The sequence below is a fragment of the Mizuhopecten yessoensis genome, unplaced genomic scaffold (assembly GCF_002113885.1).
Source record: "Mizuhopecten yessoensis strain PY_sf001 unplaced genomic scaffold, ASM211388v2 scaffold9651, whole genome shotgun sequence".
NCBI classification, from domain to species: domain Eukaryota; kingdom Metazoa; phylum Mollusca; class Bivalvia; order Pectinida; family Pectinidae; genus Mizuhopecten; species Mizuhopecten yessoensis.
The window spans coordinates 828,249-855,614 of NW_018408154.1; the positions used below are offsets into that span (position 1 = coordinate 828,249).

General features: G+C 36.4%; 1 protein-coding gene across 1 annotated transcript in view; it reads left to right on the forward strand.

Annotated features, from left to right (window-relative positions):
- The window catches only part of LOC110458566 (myb-binding protein 1A-like protein), a 35,826-nt gene that overhangs the window by 7,618 nt on the left and 842 nt on the right, over positions 1–27,366 (forward strand). The window contains exons 8-35 of the mRNA XM_021510322.1: positions 102–207; positions 924–1,015; positions 1,241–1,342; positions 1,955–2,092; positions 3,575–3,645; positions 4,106–4,289; positions 4,723–4,819; positions 5,921–5,988; positions 6,338–6,394; positions 6,857–6,922; positions 8,610–8,723; positions 9,402–9,471; positions 9,825–9,967; positions 10,699–10,795; positions 11,246–11,412; positions 14,314–14,447; positions 14,795–14,852; positions 15,114–15,227; positions 16,221–16,296; positions 17,175–17,227; positions 19,008–19,124; positions 19,713–19,798; positions 20,176–20,227; positions 23,106–23,177; positions 23,364–23,408; positions 24,417–24,482; positions 24,993–25,091; positions 25,458–25,585. Coding sequence (XP_021365997.1) covers positions 102–207; positions 924–1,015; positions 1,241–1,342; positions 1,955–2,092; positions 3,575–3,645; positions 4,106–4,289; positions 4,723–4,819; positions 5,921–5,988; positions 6,338–6,394; positions 6,857–6,922; positions 8,610–8,723; positions 9,402–9,471; positions 9,825–9,967; positions 10,699–10,795; positions 11,246–11,412; positions 14,314–14,447; positions 14,795–14,852; positions 15,114–15,227; positions 16,221–16,296; positions 17,175–17,227; positions 19,008–19,124; positions 19,713–19,798; positions 20,176–20,227; positions 23,106–23,177; positions 23,364–23,408; positions 24,417–24,482; positions 24,993–25,091; positions 25,458–25,585 — 2,672 coding nt within the window. The remainder of the gene's footprint in view (positions 1–101; positions 208–923; positions 1,016–1,240; positions 1,343–1,954; positions 2,093–3,574; positions 3,646–4,105; positions 4,290–4,722; positions 4,820–5,920; positions 5,989–6,337; positions 6,395–6,856; positions 6,923–8,609; positions 8,724–9,401; positions 9,472–9,824; positions 9,968–10,698; positions 10,796–11,245; positions 11,413–14,313; positions 14,448–14,794; positions 14,853–15,113; positions 15,228–16,220; positions 16,297–17,174; positions 17,228–19,007; positions 19,125–19,712; positions 19,799–20,175; positions 20,228–23,105; positions 23,178–23,363; positions 23,409–24,416; positions 24,483–24,992; positions 25,092–25,457; positions 25,586–27,366) is intronic.

The following is a 27,366-nucleotide window of genomic DNA, read 5'->3' on the forward strand; positions in this document are numbered from 1 at the left end:
GGGGGGGCTGTGAATTTGCACACACTATTTTGTCATAGTTTTTCTTATCTTTTCATACAACATTTTTACCTCCAGTATTGACACACATGATTCTTTTTCAGAAATCATCGGAGACTTACCCTGTGATACATCCAGTCACTCCAGAGGTCATAGAGCATTTTGTGAAGTCAGATGTGTCAGTAGCCGACTTCTGGTCTCGTGGAGTCAGTAAGTGTCTCTAAACCTCACATCACGCATCAGTTAATCCTTTCACTCCTATGTAACTTCAGTAGCCTCTACCATGCATTGATCTGGATGAGTCCATTTTGGTCTACAGTGGTGAAAGGGTTAACAAGATAAACTGTGCGCTGTGAGCACTGCCAGTAACTACTGTGTACTGTACAACAGAAAAAAATCATGTTGAAATATTTGACCGTTACCTGTAAAATCAATAAGTGCCCAGTGATATTAATTTCCTATTCAGAGTGAAAATATGCTGTGTAGCGATGTGTATACTGAAATGTATTGTTATGATGAAGGTGCTATCGTATTGCATAGAAGGCAAAAGTTGGCATCAATAAACCATTTCTGGTATAAAGTGTCTCAACCAAACTTACAAATCTAACATTTCCTTTTATTACTGTCACACATTGCAAACCTTGGCCTTATAGAATCACAGTAGATACGAGGATGTATTTACGTCAACGTGTGGTACTTTATATACAGGTACATGTATCCTTTGCAGGAGTCATGTGTTATTTTTGCGGTAGGACAAATCAGCAATCTCAATGTGTGTCAACATTGGTAGTTTAAACCTTAAAACTGCAGAGTCCATGCTATGTGACAGGTTGTGTGAATTATTAATCTTGAACATTTAAATAGGAAGATAACTGATTGAGATCAAAGTAGTATTATGTAATTATCACTGTATTATTTGTCCTCAGATCTGCTATTCTGTAGTAACCACACACGCTCCACCAATCTGGGACTTCATATACTCGGTGAAATAATTCCACACATCGTGACACCAGGGGAGGTAAGTACTGCCACTGATGGGGTTAACATTGCTAATACACATTTTCTGTCCTGGTAGTTTGGAAGATATGAAGATTTGTCTTGAAGAGGATCATATTTGTGTAACAGGAAAGGGAAAATGCACTGCCAGTAATTCATTATTGTTTTGTTTCTTTATTTACGGTAATTTTCTAAAGATGTTACTCTGATATTCTCCAGTAAGTAAAAAGTTCTAATTTTCTAATAGGCCGAGTCTGTGTGGTGTCCGACAGTCCTGTCCGTACTGGTTCGACATATAGACAAGAAACTCAACAAGGATAACCCTGTACATGCTATGGCCAGCAAGGTGGTGAGTTGACAAATAGTTAGTTATGTTTTGTGTACCTGTATAATCTGTAGTTATAAGTCTTATTCAGTGTGACCTTTGACCTTAATACTTCCTGTAGTGGGGCCAGATTCCTTTTTCACATAGAAGATATAAAGCTGAATTAATAGCATTTCTATTTTAATTGATCAGTGGAACATGAAAGTTGCTATTATACTGTCATGTTCCTGTTAACCAGAATGCTTGACCGTCAAGCATTTTTGTACCTCTTCTTAGGAGAGTGATGATATAACAAGAAAATTCATTCATTCATAATTTTAGGTAGGTATTAGACTTAGACATTTCCTCTCTGATTTCACATGTAGATTTAATAAAAACACTAATTGAAATAATATGTACATTAGTACAGGCAAAGTTGTGTATTATATGCTAGAGAAAACATACAATCAAGATGGTCATTATTCTAAATGAGGTGTAATTGTATAAAATGCAGTTTTGGTAGACAGTTCTTGGTATATTAAAACTAGTAGTTCTGTTTTTAAGCATAAAGTGACTGACTAAATTCGTTGTTAATCCCACAGTTATTGTGTAAATCTGTGGAATGTCTATATAAACTAGTACATTTTATTTTTGTAGACCAACAGTTTGGTAACATATCTCCAGAAGTGTGGCGATGGTAAGATACAACATGCAGTGCTGACAAAACTGTTTGATCTGAAGGGTGAGAGAGTAAGCACAGATATGAGCCGAGTGATTGAGAGGATCACACTAAGTGTAAGTCATGTCAGTATGTACAGGGGTCACTGTAGACTAACAGAGGATCACACTAAGTGTAAGTCGGAATCAATGTCAAGGGGTCACTGTAGACTAACAGAGGGGCACACTAAGTGTAAGTCAGAATCAATGTAAAGGGGTCACTGTAGACTAACAGAGGATAACACTAAGTGTAAGTCATGTCAGAATGTACAGGGGTCACTGTAGACTAACAGAGGGGCACACTAAGTGTAAGTCAGAATCGATGTCAAGGGGTCACTGTAGACTAACAAAGGGTCACACTAAGTGTAAGTCATGTCAGAATGTACAGGGGTCACTGTAGACTAATAGAGGGTCACACTAAGCGTAAGTCAGGATCAATGTCAAGGGGTCACTGTAGACTAACCGAGGGTCACACTACGTGTAAGTCATGTCAGTATGTACAGGGGGCACTGTAGACTAATAGAGGGTCACACTAAGCGTAAGTCAGGATCAATGTCAAGGGGTCACTGTAGACTAACCGAGGGTCACACTACGTGTAAGTCATGTCAGTATGTACAGGGGTCACTGCAGACTAACAGAGGGTCACACTAATTGTAAGTCAGAATCAATGTCAAGTTGTCATTGTAGACTAACAGAGGGTCACACTAAGGGTAAGTCAGAATCAATGTCAGCAGGTCACTGTAGACTAACAGAGGATCACACTAAGTGTAAGTCTGAATCAATGTCAAGGGGTCACTGGAGACTAACAGAGGGTCACACTAATTGTAAGTCAGAATCAATGTCAAGGGGTCATTGTAGACTAACAGAGGGTCACACTACGTGGAAGTCATGTCAGTATGTACAGGGTTCACTGTAGACTAACAGAGGGTCACACTAATTGTAAGTCAGAATCAATGTCAAGTTGTCATTGTAGACTAACAGAGGGTCACACTACGTGGAAGTCATGTCAGTATGTACAGGGTTCACTGTAGACTAACAGAGGGTCACTCTAAGTGTAAGTCGTGTCAGTATGTACAGGGGTCACTGTAGACTAATAGAGGGTCACACTAAGCGTAAGTCAGGATCAATGTCAAGGGGTCACTGTAGACTAACCGAGGGTCACACTACGTGTAAGTCATGTCAGTATGTACAGGGCTCACTGTAGACTAACAGAGGGTCACACTAAGTGTAAGTCAGAATCAATGTCAGCAGGTCACTGTAGACTAACAGAGGATCACACTAAGTGTCAATAAATCAATAATGTATTAATTAAGGATATTTGGGGCAGAGGAATGAGGCCAAATAGCAGAATTTGGATTAAATTAAAAAAACAAAAATGTTTTGAATATGGATGAAGAGATGAGAATGTATTTGGTGTTGAATAGCTCCAGTTGAAGGTGCTAGGGGATTCATTAACATACATATGGTAAATGAAGGGTATAAATCTTACCATGGGTGAACTTTTTCTGACACAATAATAATTTTCCTTGTTAAAATACAAAAACTATTTTTATTTTCCAGTTGACATCAGATGGAGCTGAGCGTTATGGAAATTTCTTAATGAAATACTTTGCTGACACTATTGAAAGGAGGTATGCTTTTAGTTCTAGTTTTGTCAGATTGGTTTTACCTGTAGATATTAATGGATTGATTGGGGATTGAAGTCAAGGTTCTTCACTGCAGATGATCATCAATATCCATCTCCTGGCTATGATAGGGGTGTTATGGTCTCATTCCCTGTGACACATAGTCAAATAGTATCTTGATGACTTGTTAACAAAGTTATTGAAACTAACTTCAGAATGAATAGATTTGGTAATGATATCCATTTGGATGTGCTGGAGTATTGAGCTACTATAAAGTAACACCTGAAACAGAAATAAATGTAGAAATTATCATGCAAAGGTGAAACAAGTTCAGGCCATATATTCTTGCATGTTGCTGAAGAATATATTTCTATATATAGATATGTATTGTGATGTGTTGTGTTAGATATGCTTTTACTGACACTGATTGGTCATTATTCTGTTTACAAGCTATGCCTACTTACAGGGATAACCAAGAAGAGCAATGGTCAAGGAAGGTCATAGTTCGAATGAAGGACGTCATTTCTGAAGTGCGGAATCTAGTCACTCTAAACAGTACTTGTACTGATCATGACCGTCAGCTACATCTGTTACAGTTTCTAGCCGTACACTCGTTCTGGGTTGTGAGCAGACGTACGGAGGTAGTCCATGTAAGTGCATACTGTGTCTGATTGGCCATGAGATCTAGAGTGTTGGGCAGGGTTTGAACTCTGTTGTGTTGGTAGGTACTGGATTGACTCCCCGCAATGTGTCGGATCTTTGAATAGGGTCTTTGTGTCGAATCTCTGAAGAGGGTCTTTATGTCGGATCTCTGAATAGGGTCTTTGAATCATAGGTTAACGTTATACAACATGAACATTCAACTGACTGTTCTTTTCAAGTCAACCATCTATTTCTAAACTTAGTGAGAACACTGAAATATCTGTTTAACTTGTTGTATTTTCCCTAAAACATTAATTACCTTTTCCTTTCCCTTTAAATTTCACTTTCTGTATTTGTCCTTTTCAGATTTCACTATTTTCCCTGTCATATGTAACTAGCTGTATATATTAAGTGTAAGTTGTACCTTGTTTGATATTTCAGTGTACACGGACCAACAGAAGTATAGATAATGTAATGAGGAAACATATACAGGATAACTTCTTCAAAGCCCTTAACAATCTTCTTGTCTATAAAACAGGTAATGTATGTTCTTTGCTGTGGTCCCAGGTTTTTGAAACATTTCAGCTTCTGTAGAATAGTTGAGGTGATATCAACATGCTGTTTATTAATTCCAGACAAAGTGTTTGTTGCTTTTCAAGTTAATTGGAAAATCCAAAATGTAAGCCATAGACAAATTGGGCGAGACATTTTCAAATTTTTGTCATGAACCGCTACAGCATTTTACTCCAAACTTAATACAAATGTTTATTATGAAGTTCTTACCAAGTGTTTTTACTTTTTATGCCAATTTGAAATTCCCAGGTGGCACCCTTGCCTCTGATTGACTGTGATGTATTATCCTTACTTCCCCAGCTGTAGTGCTCGACCTTACACTTGTAACAATTGTACACCCTCACCCTAGTATAGGGTTATGTAGCAGTCACGTAGTCGGTGCATGTGTGTGTTCATCTGTATTAGACTAGTATAGGGTTATGTAGCAGTCACGTAGTCGGTGTGTGGTCATCTGTATTAGAAAGCTGGTGTACAAGATATCACATGAACCCCTAAACACATGTAGTCCTGTTTATATTTTTGTGGTCATTGGTCAAGGTTAAAGGGTCAAAGTTCACTGGAAAAGTGGGCTGGAGGAAGAGGGGGTGGGGGTTATCTATGCTCTGCTCACTTTGTTTTTATTCTGTATATGGTTCTGACCAAAGTCTCCACTGTGAAAAATAGTATTTTCCATCTCTGAATCATTTCTTGAAAACTAATTACCATGCAAAGTTCAAACTTGGTGTGTGGGTAGCCCTAACCCTAGCCCTAGCAGATACAAAGAATCTTACTGATTTTTGCTGTGGTACACTAAAGGTCATGGTCACTTTTGGTAAAATAGAGTTTTGCTTGAACAGAGGTTGTTCAACTTAAAAGCCAATCATTATACAAGGTTTAAAATCTGCATTTCATATCCAGAAATTGGTATTACCTCCACATAGAATTATTCTAAAACGGATTGTTCAGATTTCTGCATGAGTTACCTGCACTTCTTGAACACAAGTCCATGGTGGATTGATAGTAAATCCCCTCAATGCAGCCCCTGGTGGCTATCACATTTACAGAGTATATATGTTTCATATTACAGAGAAGTCAAAATCTACCTCTGTGATTGCGTATATACACACAGGACAACGGCTGATACAGTATATGCAGGTACGTTCATGTATACATAGACATTCAACCCATCTATAGCTACTGCTCGGAGGATGGGTATAAAATCATGGTGTCACTGAAAAGTTTCTATTCAATAACATTACAAAAATAAAAATGACTATATCTGAACTATCAAGGAAGATAAAAATACAAAGAATTATATTGGATGAGAATAAATGATATATATTTTGTTCCTGTCTCAAGATTTTTGATTGTCATCATCTGTTGTTATACATTCATTTCATGTCACATGGCTTTTGTTTGTTTTAACATCAATTATTCATTTGTTGCAAATGCTGCACCCTAAGTGATAATTATAAGCAATTTAGAATCTTTGTGTTTTTGGCAGACATTGATGAAGAGTGATAATGCTGCTATATGCCTGGTTATGGAGCAACAAGATAAGGTATACATTTACTGTTAAAACTAGACTTGTAAGGTTTTCGACAAGGTTATTTGTAAAGCTGGAGTCTGGCTGTGTAGCTGGCTAGACAATACTGGAAGCTCGCTACTCTGAGACTAGTGAAATCTTCAGCTGGACTAGGGGTTCTGAAAACCGCTAGCCAGATTGACTAGTCAAAATTTGATGTTTTTGAACATGTTGAATAATATTGGGTAATAAGTGGAATTTGTACATGAATTAGTAACAATGGAAAATATTAGCCTGACTGAAGAGTAGCTCTTAAAATTAATTTCTAGCCTGTTGAGGTGGAGAGCATGTGAGAGTAAATATCTGGTGAAGACCTTTGGACTTCTGTAGTAAATAAGTAATACAGTGATATTACACACTTCACATTTACACTGCAAAGAGGTAGTGATATGTATGTTGTCATAATCAAGCTGATGTGTCCCCCCCCAAATGTTTTAGATACCTCGGGAGTGGAAGGCAGATTGGAACAAGGTGCTGGAAACTATGGAGTCTGTTCAAACTAAGGTAAGAGCTAGCTGTATTAACCCTTAGGCTGCTACGCGCCACAATTGTAATTTCGATAAGTCGGGTCGTCAGTGCTACGCACCGCATATGTGGCTCTCGGTCTGTAGGGTTTTGATCAGTAAACAGGAAGTGTGAAAGCGGATTGTTGCTATACCAAACTCGAACGCGTATAGTAGAAGGTTTCTGATTGGTTGTTTTGTCATTACTTTCGATATTCCCGGCAATGTACCCTAGTAATAACCAAAGGTGTGCGAGATAATTTCAAATCGGAAACAACGTCATAAAAATGGCAGACGTGTAGATTGAAGTGATGAATATAATGGTAAACATTTATTCTCCAGCGTCACCTTTGATGATAATAAAGGTTTTGAAGGGTTTGACATGGTTGATGTGGAAACACTTCGGTGTAACATAATATGTAACTTTCCAATGAACGGCTTTGTGCCCTACGCAAACATGAAAATATCGGCGGACCGAGGCGCACATGTTGTCTGCAGGTAAGGCCGAATTGAACATTGACATTGATACGTTTGGAGCCGATTGATTTCTTCAAACCATTTATCGATGATTTAATCATAAACTAGACCGTAGCTTAGATATATCTATATGCCGACTGTGACAGTAAATATATTGAATGACGACCTGAAACCTGTAGCAAATCACATGCAATTCTTGATGAAATACCTGACCTTTTTACCTGAGAATCTCTTATGTCATAAATGAAGTTTATAATCTCTGTTATCATTTGCCAATCACATTCGCTGACAAAAATAATTTTAAAATGATCTTTCTGGTGCTTAAATCAGATTAATTAAAAGTTTCACCTTTTCTTACCTTTATTACCACCTGTACAGGTAAATACTGAAGCAACTTTAGAATTGAAAACGTTAATATAAACTAGAAACACTAACAAACAATTTTCATATAACTTTATTCACATATAACAAATATTTTTCAAGTTATGCACATTTGAAAAATCAAGTAAATTAATTTATATTTCAATAATGAATTCAGCAGTGGTTTCCCTTTACATAGAAATCAATGTAGCAGCCTAAGTGTTAAACTTTACATAGAAATCAATTTAGCAACCTAAGTATTAAACTTTACATAGAAATCAATGTAGCAGCCTAAGGGTTAAACTTTACATACTTAGTAAGTATAACTTACTTGGAAAGAGGTGGGGGTATATACCAGGTAATATTTAAACAGGTTTCGTCTAGCCTAGAGTCCTAATACTGGGTTATAGATTCCTTGTATTTTCATGCAGTTTAACCAGACTTAAAATGTTACTACATCTTTGGGTAGATGTTTCGCATCCTTAAACTAGATTATTGTGAACTACAATTTCTATTCCACTACGCATTAAAGTTTAAACTTGTATCTGTGGGTGAAGGTGTGTTTTGTACAAGAATTAGGCCACAGTGACCAGTGTAAGAGTTCATAAAATTACATTGCTGAATGTCTATATCTCATGTTCAGGTTTCAAAAATAACTCTGAACAATAAAGCGGGAGAGGGAGTTTATACTGAGCTTTGCTAAGTGCTAGCTTTCAGGTTTATTACACTTTATAAGTAATGTATAAGTTCTATCTCAGCCTTATGAAAAACCAGTAATTATAAGTTATTTATAGATACTTTTTTGTGTACATGTGTTGTGATAAGTCCAAGGTTTTGTTATATGTATCCAGCACATTCCGGATGATTCTGACAAGATGACCACCGGACATGCCTTTTTGTTACTGCTGTTTTATAACATCACCCAGCTGCTGGTCGACCCCGCTACTGCCTCCAGTCACCTAGAGGTAAGGCCAAGGTCATGCCCTTTTTATCCTTGTCTACAGGTATGCTTGTCAAGGTTATGTCCTTTTTTATCCTTGATTACAGGTAAGCATACCAAGGTCATGTCCTTTGATCCTTGTCTACAGGTAAGTATTTCAAGGTCATGTTCTTTCTTTGATCCTTGTCTGCAGGTAAGCATGCCAAGTTCATGTTCTTTCTTTGATCCTTGTCTACAGGTAAGCATGCCAAGTTCATGTTCTTTCTTTGATCCTTGTCTGCAGGTAAGTATTTCAAGGTCCTATCTTTAATCATTTCCTTTAGGTCTGTCCTTTTTTTGAACTTTATCTTTTATGTTCTCCAATGATGCTCTAATCTTAGTGGTTTCACTGCTGGCAGCTGGCATTTACATATACAGGTTTATATACGAGAGTAATCCTGACTTTTAACAGCCTTCCTTCAAAATTTCCCAAAAAACGAGTTTAGGGTAGGCAGAAAAATTTAAGGTAGGTAGGATAAGTGTGTGTATTCAATAATTTAGTTGATTATGTCTTATCATCAGTTGTGTGACTTCAGATAAACTTTTGCCATCAGTAGAGTATTTTTTATCAATAATAGAATGGAAACCCTCGCAAACCTGTAGGAAGCTTTAGTTGATTGTCCAGTCATGTCTGCTATAGCACTACAGGAAGTTTATTCTACAGGATGTGTATGGATGTCTGCAGAACGCCTTCAAGTCCAAACGAAAATCTGTTTCTCAAAAGTCTGCCGAAGGTAAGTAGTCTTCTGAAAACTATTTCAAACTTATGTTTACGTTACTCAATCATATCGCCAATAATTTACTCGTATCAAGTATCGACAATAACAAACAAATGTAAAGTAATGTTAGTGGCGTTAATTTGTGTTGATATTAATTCATTCACCCCTGAAGACACATTTGAACTCTTCCAATACAAAGGTTGGAATAGTTCATTATGGAATTTCAGGGATGATTGAGTGAACTTACCGTTTTTAAGTTAGCTACTCATGTTGACAAAATCTTACTCATGTTGATGTTAATTTGCTTAAGCTTAAGTTAACCTGCTCATATTAATGTCAACTTACTGATGCTGACGTTGACTGTTTAGAACCGGAGTGGATAGAAGTGATGACAGAGGTTCTGATCAGTATGATGTCACAGGGGTCAGTGCTGGCCAGAACTACAGCTACAGATGTGTACATGGCTATTGCTGACCACTTAACACCAGCCTCTGTCCAGCTCATTGTTGATGTGAGTTTTATATTCCTAATTTGATTGCTGCAAGCTGATGTATATTTTTCATGCCAACTGAAAACTTGTTTCCGATAATTTCTGAAAGAGGTCCGTCAGATTTTTGTCAAAACTTTCACTCAATATTTTGATATTCCTGGGTTCCTGGCATCATTTGAATTTATGATCGATCTGTTTGGTAAAAAAAATTAACGTAATCTGAACAATTATTTTTTGGCACCTGAAAATTGCATCTTTTGCAAATGATGTGAATTTAAGGACCTATTTATGAGAAAAAAGCAAGTTCTTTTCGATTCGTTTACTTTCTATTTATATATTTTTCTGACTGTCACTTTTTATTTACTGTGGCATTTAAAAAATAAATTGCTCTCAAAAAAGTAAACTAGTTCTGAGAGGGTGTCATCCATGCTGACATGTCCTGGAGGTCTGTTGTAGTGTAGAGTTTATTGATATCCAACTTTTAGACAAAACAAACTATTGATAAAATCAAACCTCCTATGTTACCGAGTTCTGAAATGTTTTTGGTTATTTCAAATATTTTCATTTATGCCCATTTGGTTGTTTGACTGATTTGCCTCCCTAATTCGGTGTTAAGGAATCCTGTGGCTCTTAATTTATCTGGTCGTAACTTTCCCTACCATTTGAAAGCTGAGTGACTTTGCTACAGTTGCTACCTCTTGTTGACTTTGCATTCTTAAAGGAGATGATGTAGTTATTCCTCTGTTGATTAGGTTCTAATGGCAGATGACAAGGAAGGTAGTGATGGCCCAGTAAGCTTTGAGGATGATGAGCAGGACGATGAGATGGAAGGTGTCGAAGAGGAAGATGGTAACACAATATTATTTTGAAATGACAGATTTTAGATCTTTATATGAACTTTAAAGTTCAGGAATTCATACTGATCAGTAATCATTGCCATAAATAGTCTTAATATTTTAGAACTTTAAAAAAAAAAACAATGTTCAATCTTAATGCCATATGTTGAATCATACCCATGGTAAATATAAAAAGGAGTATTAAGATAGAATAATTATGTTATGATATAGACACAATATACTAATAATAATTTAAATATAGGAAACTTCAAAGAGATTTTTTTGTTGTTGTTGCAATATTAGGATATAAAATTATGTATATATGACAGAATGCAAATAAATATATATCTAGGTTTTTAAATAAGGATTTTCATATGTTGTGAAATATAATATCATGTTGTAATATTTGAAATACATCTGCAAAACTGACCATCTTTTTCACATTGTGTGACATGGCCAACAGCGATAGAAGGGGGAAATGGAGAAGTAGAGGAGGAATCTGAGTCGAGTGAGTCTGAGGAGGAGGAGGAGGAGGAGGAAGAGGAGGAAGAGGCCGTGAACGAGGAGTTCCGTCAGAAGTTGAGGTCAGCATTGGGACCAGCCGCTGATGTAGAGGAAAGTGATGACGAGGTCAGTTCTTGTACAAGATAAACAAAGCTAGATTTTTAGGCATGACACATAGATACAAAGATACAAACTGGTGTTAGGTACTACTGAGAACCATTATTACCTGGTATTGTAATAATTTATATGTGACTATGTGTAAACTAATCAATCAATCCTGGTATACTCTCTCACTATGTGTAAACTAATCAATCAAGCCTGGTATACTCTCTCATTATGTGCACAATCAAGCCTGGTATACTCCCTCACTTTGTGGACAATCAAGCCTGGTATACTCTCTCACTATGTGGACAATCAAGCCTGGTATACTCTCTCACTATGTGGACAATCAAGCCTGGTATACTCTCTCACTATGTGGACAATCAAGCCTGGTATACTCTCTCACTATGTGGACAATCAAGCCTGGTATACTCTCTCACTATGTGGACAATCAAGCCTGGTATACTCTCTCACTATGTGGACAATCAAGCCTGGTATACTCTCTCACTATGTGGACAATCAAGCCTGGTATACTCTCTCACTATGTGGACAATCAAGCCTGGTATACTCTCTCACTATGTGGACAATCAAGCCTGGTATACTCTCTCACTATGTGGACAATCAAGCCTGGTATACTCTCTCACTATGTGGACAATCAAGCCTGGTATACTCTCTCACTATGTGGACAATCAAGCCTGGTATACTCTCTCACTATGTGGACAATCAAGCCTGGTATACTCTCTCACTATGTGGACAATCAAGCCTGGTATACTCTCTCACTATGTGGACAATCAAGCCTGGTATACTCTCTCACTATGTGGACAATCAAGCCTGGTATACTCTCTCACTATGTGGACAATCAAGCCTGGTATACTCTCTCACTATGTGGACAATCAAGCCTGGTATACTCTCTCACTATGTGGACAATCAAGCCTGGTATACTCTCTCACTATGTGGACAATCAAGCCTGGTATACTCTCTCACTATGTGGACAATCAAGCCTGGTATACTCTCTCACTATGTGGACAATCAAGCCTGGTATACTCTCTCACTATGTGGACAATCAAGCCTGGTATACTCTCTCACTATGTGGACAATCAAGCCTGGTATACTCTCTCACTATGTGGACAATCAAGCCTGGTATACTCTCTCACTATGTGGACAATCAAGCCTGGTATACTCTCTCACTATGTGGACAATCAAGCCTGGTATACTCTCTCACTATGTGGACAATCAAGCCTGGTATACTCTCTCACTATGTGGACAATCAAGCCTGGTATACTCTCTCACTATGTGGACAATCAAGCCTGGTATACTCTCTCACTATGTGGACAATCAAGCCTGGTATACTCTCTCACTATGTGGACAATCAAGCCTGGTATACTCTCTCACTATGTGGACAATCAAGCCTGGTATACTCTCTCACTATGTGGACAATCAAGCCTGGTATACTCTCTCACTATGTGGACAATCAAGCCTGGTATACTCTCTCACTATGTGGACAATCAAGCCTGGTATACTCTCTCACTATGTGGACAATCAAGCCTGGTATACTCTCTCACTATGTGGACAATCAAGCCTGGTATACTCTCTCACTATGTGGACAATCAAGCCTGGTATACTCTCTCACTATGTGGACAATCAAGCCTGGTATACTCTCTCACTATGTGGACAATCAAGCCTGGTATACTCTCTCACTATGTGGACAATCAAGCCTGGTATACTCTCTCACTATGTGGACAATCAAGCCTGGTATACTCTCTCACTATGTGGACAATCAAGCCTGGTATACTCTCTCACTATGTGGACAATCAAGCCTGGTATACTCTCTCACTATGTGGACAATCAAGCCTGGTATACTCTCTCACTATGTGGACAATCAAGCCTGGTATACTCTCTCACTATGTGGACAATCAAGCCTGGTATACTCTCTCACTATGTGGACAATCAAGCCTGGTATACTCTCTCACTATGTGGACAATCAAGCCTGGTATACTCTCTCACTATGTGGACAATCAAGCCTGGTATACTCTCTCACTATGTGGACAATCAAGCCTGGTATACTCTCTCACTATGTGGACAATCAAGCCTGGTATACTCTCTCACTATGTGGACAATCAAGCCTGGTATACTCTCTCACTATGTGGACAATCAAGCCTGGTATACTCTCTCACTATGTGGACAATCAAGCCTGGTATACTCTCTCACTATGTGGACAATCAAGCCTGGTATACTCTCTCACTATGTGGACAATCAAGCCTGGTATACTCTCTCACTATGTGGACAATCAAGCCTGGTATACTCTCTCACTATGTGGACAATCAAGCCTGGTATACTCTCTCACTATGTGGACAATCAAGCCTGGTATACTCTCTCACTATGTGGACAATCAAGCCTGGTATACTCTCTCACTATGTGTAAACTAATCAATCAAGCCTGGTATACTCTCTCACTATGTGTAAACTAATCAATCAAGCCTGGTATACTCTCTCACTATGTGGACTACCTTTGAAGGAGCTGACAGGAATGGAGAGCAGCATTTGCTAGTAATATTTAATCACAGAATTCATTAATCTTAGGATTTTAATTCAAACTTTCATCCCATCATCCTTGCTCCTGTGTCAAATTATCTTGCCAGTTTATAAGATTCTGAAGTGATTTGTTAGATATTGTTATGGAAGGATTTAGTATAACTTGCCCTCCAATCTCTTCAATTATTAATTTCAACAAAGAATTCAATCTTGACACTTGCGGTCTTCTCAGAGAAAGGTTTGGAGAGACCAGAAGCTGATGTAAACAAATTCTAAAGTTTGTTTTAATGATTTACTTTCTTTAAGCATAGAGCCGGTTGGTTCACTATTTGATACATGCAATTTTTAGAAATACCTTGTATTCTCATATTTATGAAAATGTGCTTCCTTATAACAGGAGTTAGAAGACATGAGTGACAGTGAAATGTTTAAGCTGGATCATGTGATTGCGGCGGCCTTCAAGGGAATGAGGCAGGCTAAAGCAAAGGAGAAGAATGATAACAAGAAACAAATGCTGGCCTTCAAAATACGGTAACATTCTCACTGATATGTTGGGTAAATTGTTCGCATCCTTCCAGATTATATTTACAATGTTTTCCTCGAGTGCCTACTACAGGTGTTAAATAACTATTTGCTATCTGGAGTTGTACAATGCAATTCGCATGATTTATTCTGGAGAAAAATGATTCAAATAGAATATTTAATGATTTTATCATTGAGGGGTATGTAAAAGAAAAAATTACTACAAATCATATATACAAGTCATAGAAGGAGAACAGAAGTTACCTATATAATTGTGTGTAATTATTGAGGTATCCTGGACCTTTCATTATTTATTGAGGTATCCTGGACCTTTCATTATTTATTGATCTTTGAAGCTTACTGGATTTGCTGATGGTGCTAGCCAAAGAGAAAATGTCTGCTGATGTTGTCATGGTGAGTCGATCGACTGGTAGTGTTTTAACATTGGTCTTTAGACTAAGTCAACACACTCTTACTGCTTTTATAATGGTTGTTTCAGACCAAGCCCGTATCCATAAAATCTTCTAATTTTGCTCTGCAGTGCTGAAAACCTGATTTTCTCAAATGCTCAGATTCTTGTGATGGAATCAGAAAGTAAAGGTGTTAAATTTTTAATGTAAATTTTTATGAAAAAAGTCAATTTTTACAATGTGTTAAATGATTTATTCTGTCCAGGAATTGAACCTACCTTTACTTGAGCTGATGTTGAATGGAGAGAAAAAGAAAGAAGAAAGAGCGCTTGGGCAGCATGCTCAGAAACTATCACAATTAATGTACAGACAAGGAAAGGTAGGAAGGCGTATATCGCTTTATAGGCAGGTGTGATTTATTCTGATTCTTAATATATTTCTGTTTGATCACTTGATCATCTATTTTACTTGCCCTTTGGGATATCTGGATTACCTTTGACTTTATGCTGTTGATATGAAATTTGTCAACTCGTTTCTTGTGGTTAAAACGAAGCAGTATTCCAAAACACCTGCTATCTCTATCAGACATGCTGTACAAATCTAATCATGTTTTGTACTTCATGCTTGATAAAAAAATCAGACGATTTGAGGAAAAAGAATAGTGCAAGTTTTAACCAAATTTTGTATAAATCAAATGTTTACAAACATATTCTTCAAAAATTGTGAATGTAATTGAGAATTTAATAGTCATGTAATGGTCATTATTATCAAAACCCTATTAAACAAATTCACATATAATTTATATATGATATTTACATTGTCTGGTGACACTTCATATTACTGTGAAGACAAGGACAGTAGTTTGTGTCAAATCTAGATAGGAATAAGCTTATGACTTGTAAGGTATTGTTTTTATCACATACCTGTTGAATCTTGTTATAGTCATACAAGCAATTTTCAGACCATAAAATACAACATTCTGTATTGCACATGTGCAATACGGAATGTTGTATTTACCTACTGGTCGGAATTATTTTTTATGGAAATCCCTTTGTCATGGCAAACTGAAAAGTTCCTGGTATTTGCAAAAAATATCAAAGTTTATAAAATCTTTGTATTGATCTCTACCAAATACGGAAGGTATGTGATTAAAGCAAGACCACACACTTGTGTTTTTCTACTCGTGAATATATTTGTCTGTGCAATAAACTCTAGCTTTCTGATTCGTTAGAAAAACACAAGTGTGTGGTCATACGTATGTATACAATTGAACTATTTGGGTATAAACAGTAAATATTTGGGTATAAAGAGTAAATATTTGGGTATAAACAGTAAATATTTGGGTATAAACAGTAAATATTTGGTATTTTAGGAGCTGCACGATGGTGATCTTGACAAAGAGGCCTGCACAGAACGCATCATGGACATCATACATTTCTCTACACGACGTAAGCTTCATCTTATTCATTTCTCATTGCTTTTGCTATCAGATACAGAATGAAAAATGGATTTATCATCTACAGAAAATTTTGAAAAAAAACTCTTTACATAGAAAGATGATGAAACACTTTTCAAATGTTGCTATGTTGCCTGGTCTTAGACAGGTTTTATTTGTTGAGTGAGGGAACACATGTGGATGTACATGTCTAAATGTTTCCATAAATATCCACCTTAAACTGACAGGACACCTGACAGCAGCATCCAAACACTAGAACATCAGTTGAGCGAGGCTTGTTGGTGGAATAAAATAAGGCATCTTGAGGCAAATTTTTACATGCAAAAGAACAGCCGGAATTTGAAGAAAAAAAAGATTATCTTGTTCGTGTTGCCTTCTTGGTACTGAGTTAGACAAAAATGACATTTTGATGTAGTAGAATAGATATTATCAACATATGTTTGTATGTTATTGTGGAGTATAAAATCAAGGATTTGAAATGATGGAAAATCAATTAACTTTTTCCGAAGTGGTCTTCATTAATAGTTTTCTTTCAACATTTTCTTAATTTCATCATGTATTACCATGATAATACATCCAGGTTTGTGGTTTATTTCTCTGGTAAAAAGTAGCAAAAATATCCATTTTCCAATTGCCATACATGTGTATGCATAAAATGACATTTTTAACTGATACCTTGTTTGTTTGTTAGATGTCTCAGGAGTGTAGTTATCTAAGAAATATGTTAAATACCGCAAACGTAATATTGTTAAATGTTTACATTGGGTGTCGAGGCTTATTTTTCCTTATTTATTAGACATAAATGGGGAAGTGAGACATAAACACTGTCATAGTAAGAAACTGTTGTTGATTCCATGTTTTTATCTTCAGCCATACTGAGCCAGTCTCTTGTCAACTCGGTTTCCGATGCCTGTCTACTTGTAGTAAGTATTAGATGTCAGATCTTTAAATCAGAGTTACTACAGTTTTATCTTTATTAGAGTTTTATGAACAAAACCAGTAAATATTAATCCCTCTTATCATGTATGTGTAGTGCTTTAGAGTTAGTTTGAACCTCACTATGACAAAGTATGTTGAGATTAACATGGAACTGTGTAATGCTTAAATTCCTCTGTATAATGCTTAAATTCCTCATTTCAAATTTTTGTGATATTTTTCCTTCAATTCCAAGTGCCAGAGACATTTGTGATATTGTTTTATAATTAATTTGCAGTGTTCAATTTTAATGCAACATTATTAATAATAAATAATTCTTACAAACTCTCTATTGTAAGGTCTGACGGTGTATATTTTGCCATGATTTTTACAGACTGCAGTTATACTGAAAAAAATAGAGCCCCTTACAGAAAATTATCGATATACAGTAAATATAAGTGCTATACTGTAAATATAACTGCTAGATAGTAAATATGAATGTTATACTGCTTTACAATAAGTTCATTTGCAAGGCAGTGAATATCATCACTCTAACATTAATTATAAACTATACACTCAATATAACTGCTATACGTAGTAAGTATAACTACTACACATAGTATACAGAAGATGTTATCCCTATACAGTTAATGCAACTACATACAGTATAATGAAATAGAAATGCTACACAGTAAACAAAGTCACTGCTATACAGTGTATATAAGTATGATAGGGTAAAGCAGTACTTTTAACTACTTCGTGTAACAGCAGCAGGGTATGAACAAGGGGCGTTAATGACTTAAAATAAAACATCAAAAATAAAATTGTAGCAATTCCTCTGTTTAATATATCATTAGGGCATTGCTTGCCTTTTACTAATTAATTCTGATTGACTTTTTAATAAGAGCATTGTATAGCTCAAAATATCAATTAAATATTTATATATAATTGAAACATAAATGGAATTATCTCCCCTATACCATCTGTTATATATAGACTGCTTATAATATATAATTTGCATCAATATTTTCCTATTAACCGTTTCACTTCGTCTTTGTCTTTGTGATTTAAACCTAAGGAGAGAACTTATATAGGCCTAGCCTGCTGTTCAGTCCTATTGTTTACTCAATAAAATATGATGAAATGAAAGGGGCAGTACTGTTACATTAATATTGCAGTTTTGTAAATATTTAGAACGGGTAAGTGTTATACAGTTAATGTTACCACCATACCTTAGTAAATTGCTTTACAGTAAGTATATTAAGTACTAAACAGTAAATATAAATACTATGTTGTAGGGCTGTCACAATATATCGGAAAACAGGTATATTGAAATACACGGGTATATCGTATCACAATACAAAGATGAAATACTGCTGTATCACAATATTTTTCAAAATTGGATTTTTGTGTATCTGCTTGGTGTTTTAACTTTGCAAATAACTACAAATTCTAACAGATATGCCAATAAGCATAAAGCAGGCTTTTAATAGTTCAAATTTTGTAAGTGGTTGACAAAAATCATAAATCTATGTAATCCATATTATATATGATTAAGTTTGATAACATTCCGACAACAACTTTTACCATATCTTATAATTACCATCTTTGATTTTCCTGAATGTGATATTTTATCTGCTTGATGTTTGACTCTACAAGACATTTAACAGTATGATATTTAGCTGATCTGTTATTTTACCTTGTCTGATATTTACAATCCATGACATTTACTTTCCTGATATTTAAATATAAAATAATTATTTACCATATTTGCTTTGCTCTCTCCAGATCCTGTTATATATGAACGTGGGTGCTGCCACTGGAGAACCATCACCAGTCAGGACTCGGTCACGTAATGGGCCCAAGAAGGACCAGCCTAAGAAGGACCATACTGACACCCCAAAGGTATAAGCAAGGGGAGCTGACAGTATTTGTTAAAGGAGGTGGGGGAGGTATTCAGGTAACAAGTAATAGAAATGTCATCTAAAATGCTATATTGTTGTTCGCTAAAGCAATTTTACATTTAAAGTTAATCTAGATTGTACTTACATGGGTTAATTTTTTAATTGATACTTATAAGCCCATCAAAAAATGTAATGGATGGTATGGGGAGCATCGGTTTGTCCACACCTTGTCCTGTAATAGTAGCTATTGTTGTGAGAGATATTTGTGCTGTATGTTGATGACACACTAACAGTTATACTGGTACCTAGGTTGTGTCCACTCCTTACATTTCCATATTTTCATACATTTAAATACAATAATGAGTCAGAAGGATTCTAAGTATGTCAGACATTGGATGGGCGTATATTGTTCCATCCTGCGGTATTCTTATTAAACTATATAGGTAGGGTCAGGGTTAGTCCTATGTTACATGTGGTAGATATTGTAGTGAGAGATACTGGTGCCGTAAAAGGTTTTAATTCTGTATGTTGATGACACACTGTCAGAGTAACAGTTATACAGACATTTACCTGTCTACTTCATAACCAGGTGAGACATGATGAAGTAATGGAGATTATCAAAGATAACCTCGACCAATGCCTTCACGGACGATCAATTAAGGACAAAACCGGCAGGTAATTGATACACCTCACCTAGTAACATGATTCTGTTGTAGTGAGTTCAGTAGTACAGTGTGATTACACAATTATTATCAAGTATAGGCCAATTATATACAAAATGATATGCAAGAATATAAGTTATGTAATATACTGTACCAGCTATGTACAAAAAACATTTATATACAAGTATATACAATTTAATGATTTTACTGATTCAACACAGGACATTGCCAAAACTCCTTATAATATACTGGACAAATCGTGACAGCATAACTTGATTGTATAATACACATATATACCAGTTACACATGTATGTAAATATATATTAACTGAGCCTATAGGTAAGCCTCATTAGCATTTCTTATAAAAAACCTGTTTCTCTGGATTTGCAGAGACTTGCACTTGAATCCATCACTGTTCCTGAATATGTTCACAAAATATCCTGTAAGTATAATTTTCGTTTAAATAACATTTTGTATTTCAATATATATGTAATTTTGCAATTCATGATTATCTCCAATATGTATGTTGTTAACTCATTCCCCCCTACCTATCTGAACTGGACCTGCCCTGTCTTTGATTTGGTATGGTTTAAATGTGACTTTAGGGGTGAATGGGTTAAGGTTGTCCAGTTTACACCTTCAAATCAGCTTCAACTATTTGAAATGTAACAGGCCATTAAAAATATCAACAGCTATATGTTGTGTGTATGAAGTGTATAATGTTTAAAATCTCTCATTATCTCTGATATTGTGTGTATGAAGTGTAGTATGTATAAATCTGTCCTAGGTACTGTTCTGGGATGTGACTAGCTCTATGATAGTGTGTATGAAGTGTATTATGTATAAATCTGTCATAGGTCCTCCTGTTCTGGGATGTGGCTAGCTCTATGATATTGTGTGTATCAAGTGTATTATGTATAAATCTGTCCTAGGTCCTCCTGGTCTGGGATGTGGCTAGCTCTATGATATTGTGTGTATGAAGTGTTTTATGTATAACTCTGTCCTAGGTCCTGTTCTGGGATGTGACTAGCTCTATGATATTGTGTGTATGAAATGTATTATGTATAAATCTTTCCTAAGTCCTGTTCTGGGCTGTGACTAGCTCTATGATACTGTGTGTATGAAGTGTATTATGTATAAATCTGTCCCAGGTCCTGTTCTGGGCTGTGACTAGCTCTATGATATTATGTGTATGAAGTGTAGTATGTATAAATGTGTCCTAGGTCCTGTTCTGGGATGTGACTAGCTATATGATAGTGTGTGTATGAAGTGTATTATGTATAAAACTGACCTAGGTCCTGTTCTGGGCTGTGACTAGCTCTATGATATTATGTGTATGAAGTGTAGTATGTATAAATGTGTCCTAGGTCCTGTTCTGGGATGTGACTAGCTCTATGATATTGTGTGAATGAAGTGTAGTATGTATAAATCTGTCCTAGGTCCTGTTCTGAGCTGTGACTAGCTCTATGATATTGTGTGTATGAAGTGTTTTATGTATAACTCTGTCCTAGGTCCTGTTCTGGGATGTGACTAGCTCTCTGATAGTGTGTGTATGAAGAGTATAATGTATAACTCTGTCCTAGGTCCTGTTCTGGGATGTGACTAGCTATATGATAGTGTGTGTATGAAGTGTATTATGTATAAATCTTTCCTAGGTCCTGTTCTGGGCTGTGACTAGCTCTATGATACTGTGTGTATGAAGTGTATTATGTATAAATCTGGCCTAGGTCCTGTTCTGGGATGTGACTAGCTCTATGATATTGTGTGTATGAAGTGAATAATGTATAAATCTGTCCTAGGTCCTGTTCTGGGCTGTGACTAGCTCTATGATATTGTGTGTATGAAGTGAATAATGTATAAATCTGTCCTAGGTCCTGTTCTGGGATGTGGCTAGCTCTATGATATTGCGTGTATGAAGTGTATTATGTATAAATCTGTCCTAGGTCCTGATCTGGGATGTGACTAGCTCTATGATATTGTGTGTATGAAGTGAATAATGTATAAATCTGTCCTAGGTCCTGTTCTGGGATGTGGCTAGCTCTATGATATTGCGTGTATGAAGTGTATTATGTATAAATCTGTCATAGGTCCTCCTGTTCTGGGATGTGGCTAGCTCTATGATATTGCGTGTATGAAGTGTATTATGTATAAATCTGTCATAGGTCCTCCTGTTCTGGGATGTGGCTAGCTCTATGATATTGCGTGTATGAAGTGTATTATGTATAAATCTGTCATAGGTCCTCCTGTTCTGGGATGTGGCTAGCTCTATGATATTGCGTGTATGAAGTGTATTATGTATAAATCTGTCATAGGTCCTCCTGTTCTGGGATGTGGCTAGCTCTATGATATTGTGTGTATGAAGTGTATAATGTAATAATCTCCTAGGTCCTGTTCTGGGATGTGACTAGCTATATGATAGTGTGTGTATGAAGTGTATTATGTATAAATCTTTCCTAGGTCCTGTTCTGGGCTGTGACTAGCTCTATGATATTGTGTGTATGAAATGTATTATGTATAAATCTGTCCTAGGTCCTGATCTGGGATGTGACTAGCTCTATGATATTGTGTGAATGAAGTGTAGTATGTATAAATCTGTCCTAGGTCCTGGTCTTGGATGTGACTAGCTCTATGATATTGTGTGTATGAAGTGTAGTATGTATAGATCTGTCCTAGGTCCTGTTCTTGGATGTGACTAGCTCTATGAGATTGTGTGTATGAAGTGTATTATGTATAAATCTTTCCTAGGTCCTGTTCTGGGCTGTGACTAGCTCTATGATACTGTGTGTATGAAGTGTATTATGTATAAATCTGGCCTAGGTCCTGTTCTGGGATGTGACTAGCTCTATGATATTGTGTGAATGAAGTGTAGTATGTATAAATCTGTCCTAGGTACTGTTCTGGGATGTGACTAGCTCTATGATAGTCTATGAAGTGTAGTTTGTATAAATCTGTCCTAGGTCCTGTTCTGGGATGTGGCTAGCTCTATGATATTGCGTGTATGAAGTGTATTATGTATAAATCTGTCCCAGGTCCTGTTCTGGGCTGTGACTAGCTCTATGATATTATGTGTATGAAGTGTAGTATGTATAAATGTGTCCTAGGTCCTGTTCTGGGATGTGACTAGCTATATGATAGTGTGTGTATGAAGTGTATTATGTATAAATCTGGCCTAGGTCCTGTTCTGGGCTGTGACTAGCTCTATGATATTGTGTGTATGAAGTGTATTATGTATAAATCTGTCCTAGGTCCTCCTGTTCTGGGATGTGGCTAGCTCTATGATATTGTGTGTATGAAGTGTATTATGTATAAATCTGTCCTAGGTCCTGTTCTGGGATGTGACTAGCTCTCTGGTAAAGGTTTATCAGGACAACAGCATCAAAGTTTACAATAAGGTTGGTTGAAGATTTTTTTTATCAATTCAGTTTTCATATTTTTGTAATTACCAAAATTTACAACAACCATACATTTCATAATTGTTGTAAAACATTTCATTAACATACATTTGAACAATAATGGTAGGAATAGTTGTACAGTATTATACGTCTAAGGTGTGGTAACTAGCTATATCATATTTTCAGACGCAGGCCAGTGCAATGTTGGCGAATATGCTGAATAAAGATGTGGTAAGTAGTTAGCTCACCTGACTGAAGGAAAAGTGTACTCGCGCCATGGCATCCATCTGTCTGCCCGTTAAACGTTTCTTTTCCACATAACTTTTCTAGACGTGATAAGATTTCAATGACGCTTGGTCAGCAGATGTTTATAAGGAAGATGGAGGCTTAACCCTTTCACCCATATGTAGCTTTAGTAGACTGTACCAAGCATTGATCTGGACAAGTCCATTATGGTCTACAGTGGTGCAAGGGTTAACTTGATGATAAGCGGAATTTAGGTATATTTGATTTGTGTACTGCAAACTGATTAGTAAGTGCTTTCTACATCACAATTTCAATATATATATAACTGTTAAACTTGGTCAACACTTTCAAAATACGGGTAGGAAGATGGGTGCCAAGTTTAATGATGGCAAGCACAAATGACGTTTTGGTTACTTGTTGCACATGTACAAAGTGGATGTCAAAGTTCAAGGTCAAACTGCTATATCAGCACTTGTTACATTCTGATATGAACCTTTTGCAGTTTGTATGTCTTTGTTTGGGGGTCTCTGTAATGCTTGACTTATAACTAGCAGTTGTTCACCGCTAGACCTATGTTATTATGACAGCTTATGGGCGTATCGTACATCATTGTGCTGTTGTTTAACTTTTTTTTTAGTACTCAGTTTTTGCTCAAGATTATGCCTATCATATGGTTGTTTGGCAGAAAGCTTCAAAACATTTCTTGATACAGTAGTAAATTATGACTTTTACAATATTTAATTTATATATATGAGGTTTCATTAGAAAAGTTAGTGTATGAGTATATGTGCAATTGTTATTGAGTATACATTTTAACTATATAATTATATACAATTCTTGATTTTCATGTCTGAACTGTTCATGTCTTAACTTAATAACTAGATTGTGTTTGATCATTGGCCAAAGTAAAGAGGGATAATTGACTTGTATTTCTGATTCAGATTGACAAAGGTAAAAACTTGAAGGATAAGTGCCTTTTTGTTTCTGATTCAGGTGGAGAAGATAGGTGAGGACGTTTGGACGACGTTTGCTACATCAACGTTTGCCACACTTACAGAGGTAGGTCTTATGTTTCTCTAATGGAAACTTTTATTCTTTTGATCAATTTGTTAAAGTTTTGACATTATAATCTGATATTATTTTGACATTCCATGTTAATGGTTATCTGATAGTAGCTCAGAGATATGTTAACGTTTTGATTTTCGCCAAACTTAGTTAATTATTATTTAGAAACCAAGTACAAAGGTCAGAGATCTGTTAATATTTAATGATAAAATGAGAAATGGCTCAATATTCTGATTTAATAGCTTTTAAACCATTTAAAGCATATGACATTAATTCTACAAATTTCCTTGGTTTGAAGTTAAGTACTGAATTGTTATCTAGAATATTCATTGGTGTAGATAAGGCTCCTTCATCATAAACAGACAAACATGTTTACACTGTGATAAGTCATCAATGTAAACCGATAAACCTTTTGACATGGACTGTTTCACCTCAAATATAGAAACAAATTTTGATACTATTTTCCATTATCTATAAGTGTAATATTCTGCTGTGTTTCTCTAGGTCATATGTAATACAACAAAGGAGAACTACTTCGCCAAGCTGATGCACAACATGCTACAAATCCTCAGCAAGATCTCCTCGCTGTCAGGCACAGCTCAGGTCAGTATACAGGTGTCGTACCTGGCAACAGGAATCCCCCCCCCCCCCCCCCCCCCCCTGCCAGAAAACCCCACAAAAAAACAGTAGCATCCGCTGGCCAACAAGTTTCCCCTAAATATTCATTTATATCTAGGAAAGGGGTAGGTGTGGATGATGGAGAAGAGAATAAGATAGCTGATTTCTTCTAACAGGGTAAAAATGAAAGAGCGAGGGGGGAACTCAATATAGGAAAAGAATACCTGTACACTGGGTTGTGTACTGGGTGTAGATGTATTTCTGTGTACAAAGTTGTGTCCTGAATATATAACCTGCTGTAGACAGGATTGTGTGTTGTTTGTATACTAAGTGTTTGTTTTACTGTTTCAGGGCTGTATGTTGTCTGCAGAAGCCCAGACAAGGTTGACTGATCTACTTCCACGATGCAGCAAAGAGAATCGTCGCCTTGCCCGTGCATTGCTGAAGAAGGCTAATCCAGAGTTTGAAGTGGATAGCCGGTATGTTTGTTATATAAACATGTTTCTATCTAAGACTGTTTTATTCTCTTTAGTCCCCTATCTAAATAAACCCAAGGATGTTATATAACTAACTAATCATCCAGTTAAGATAAAGTTGTGAATTTAAACAATCTATTAAGTTAACCATAATTTTGAACAGTCTCCAAAAGGAACCCTACCTTTTTTGACAAATTCCATAGAATATTACTCATAAAAAATGTTTGGCCTCCTGTCCTTTTTGCAGTCTCATTGAGGAAAAAATTGTGAAAATTCTGATGTCTTTTATTTCGATTGACTGCATCTTTGTGACTGGATGTAGTCATTTAAAACAGGACATTAGGTGCTAAAAAATTATTTCCTCAGTGAGACTGAATAAGGGCAGGAGTCGAAAATTTCTATAAGTAGTTTTCCAAAGTATTTGTAAGATATGTTTTCAAATATAATGTTATTTTGCAAACATTTTTAAAACTCTTTGCAAATTGTATGAATTTGATTTATTAATTCAACATAACAAATGTGTCCGTGTCAAGGGTATTCCATGGAATACGTGGGACCTAGAGTAACAATATCTGGCTTCACCATGTTCACTTTGATAATGATTCAAGTTACCCACGTTGGACTAGTTTACTGCGTATAAATTGGTAGCAAGTGATTTGTCTTTCCTATAACAATGTTTTCCTTGGAGATTTACCAAAGTTGTACGAGGAGAGTCTCGTCGTACATATGACCCCATCCTCGATACTCCAGGGGTTACGCTCACTTTCGCTCTCTGCACCCCTGGAATATGTCATAGCAAAATTGAGGCACATGGCTAGCTATTTGATTGGTCTCGGGTAGACACCTGTCCTTTGTGACACCTGTCCTTTGTGACACCTGTCCTTTGAAGATTACAGAGGAGCAACACCCAAATTCAACGCCAGTCAATTGTACCGTTACGCAACCGACAGATTCTTTTGATGTACACGAGAGGATCAAATTAGACTTCTTGTCTCATCAACAAGGTGGTACACACTGAGCCTTCGATTTTGCTATGACACATTCCAGTGGTGTAGAATGTAGGAGAGTGTAGGAGGAAGAGTATTGAGAATGATATGACCCATGCTGTTGCGAGAATGTTAAACTCCAAATAAAGAAATACCCGGTATGGGTATGCAGCATGAGCCTAGATGATCCTGTTCCAAGTCTTTTAAAGAACAAGAGTACCGCGGGGCGGAACAATATACACCCGTCGAATGCCATATAGTGTTATTGTTAATGAAATGAACAAAGGGCAATAACTTTTGGAACAATTATCAAATCAAAATTCTGTTAAGGGGGACACAACTTGATATCATGATTATAATGTATACCAAGTTTCAAAGAAATCCGTCAAAAAATGTAGGAGGAGATCTCTGTACAAAAAATAAAATACTGAAATGAACAAAGGGCAATTACTTTTGGAACAATTATCAAATCAAAATTCTGTTAAGGGGGACACAACTTGATATCATGATTATAATGTATACCAAGTTTCAAAGAGATCGGTCGAAAAATGTAGGAGGAGATTGCCAGACAAACTAAAGTTTACACTGAACGAACGAACAACCCCATACCATAATACTCCTGTCAAAATTTGACGGGCGTATAAAAAGGCCAATCTATCACCTAAATCACTGGTTAGATAGTGGGGTATTAGTGGAGTAGTGATGGCAGGATTAAAGGGGCTTAACTCATTGCTGTAGCTGTATGATACAATTTTGATCAATTACAACATTTTGCAGAATTTATCAAAAATATGTCTT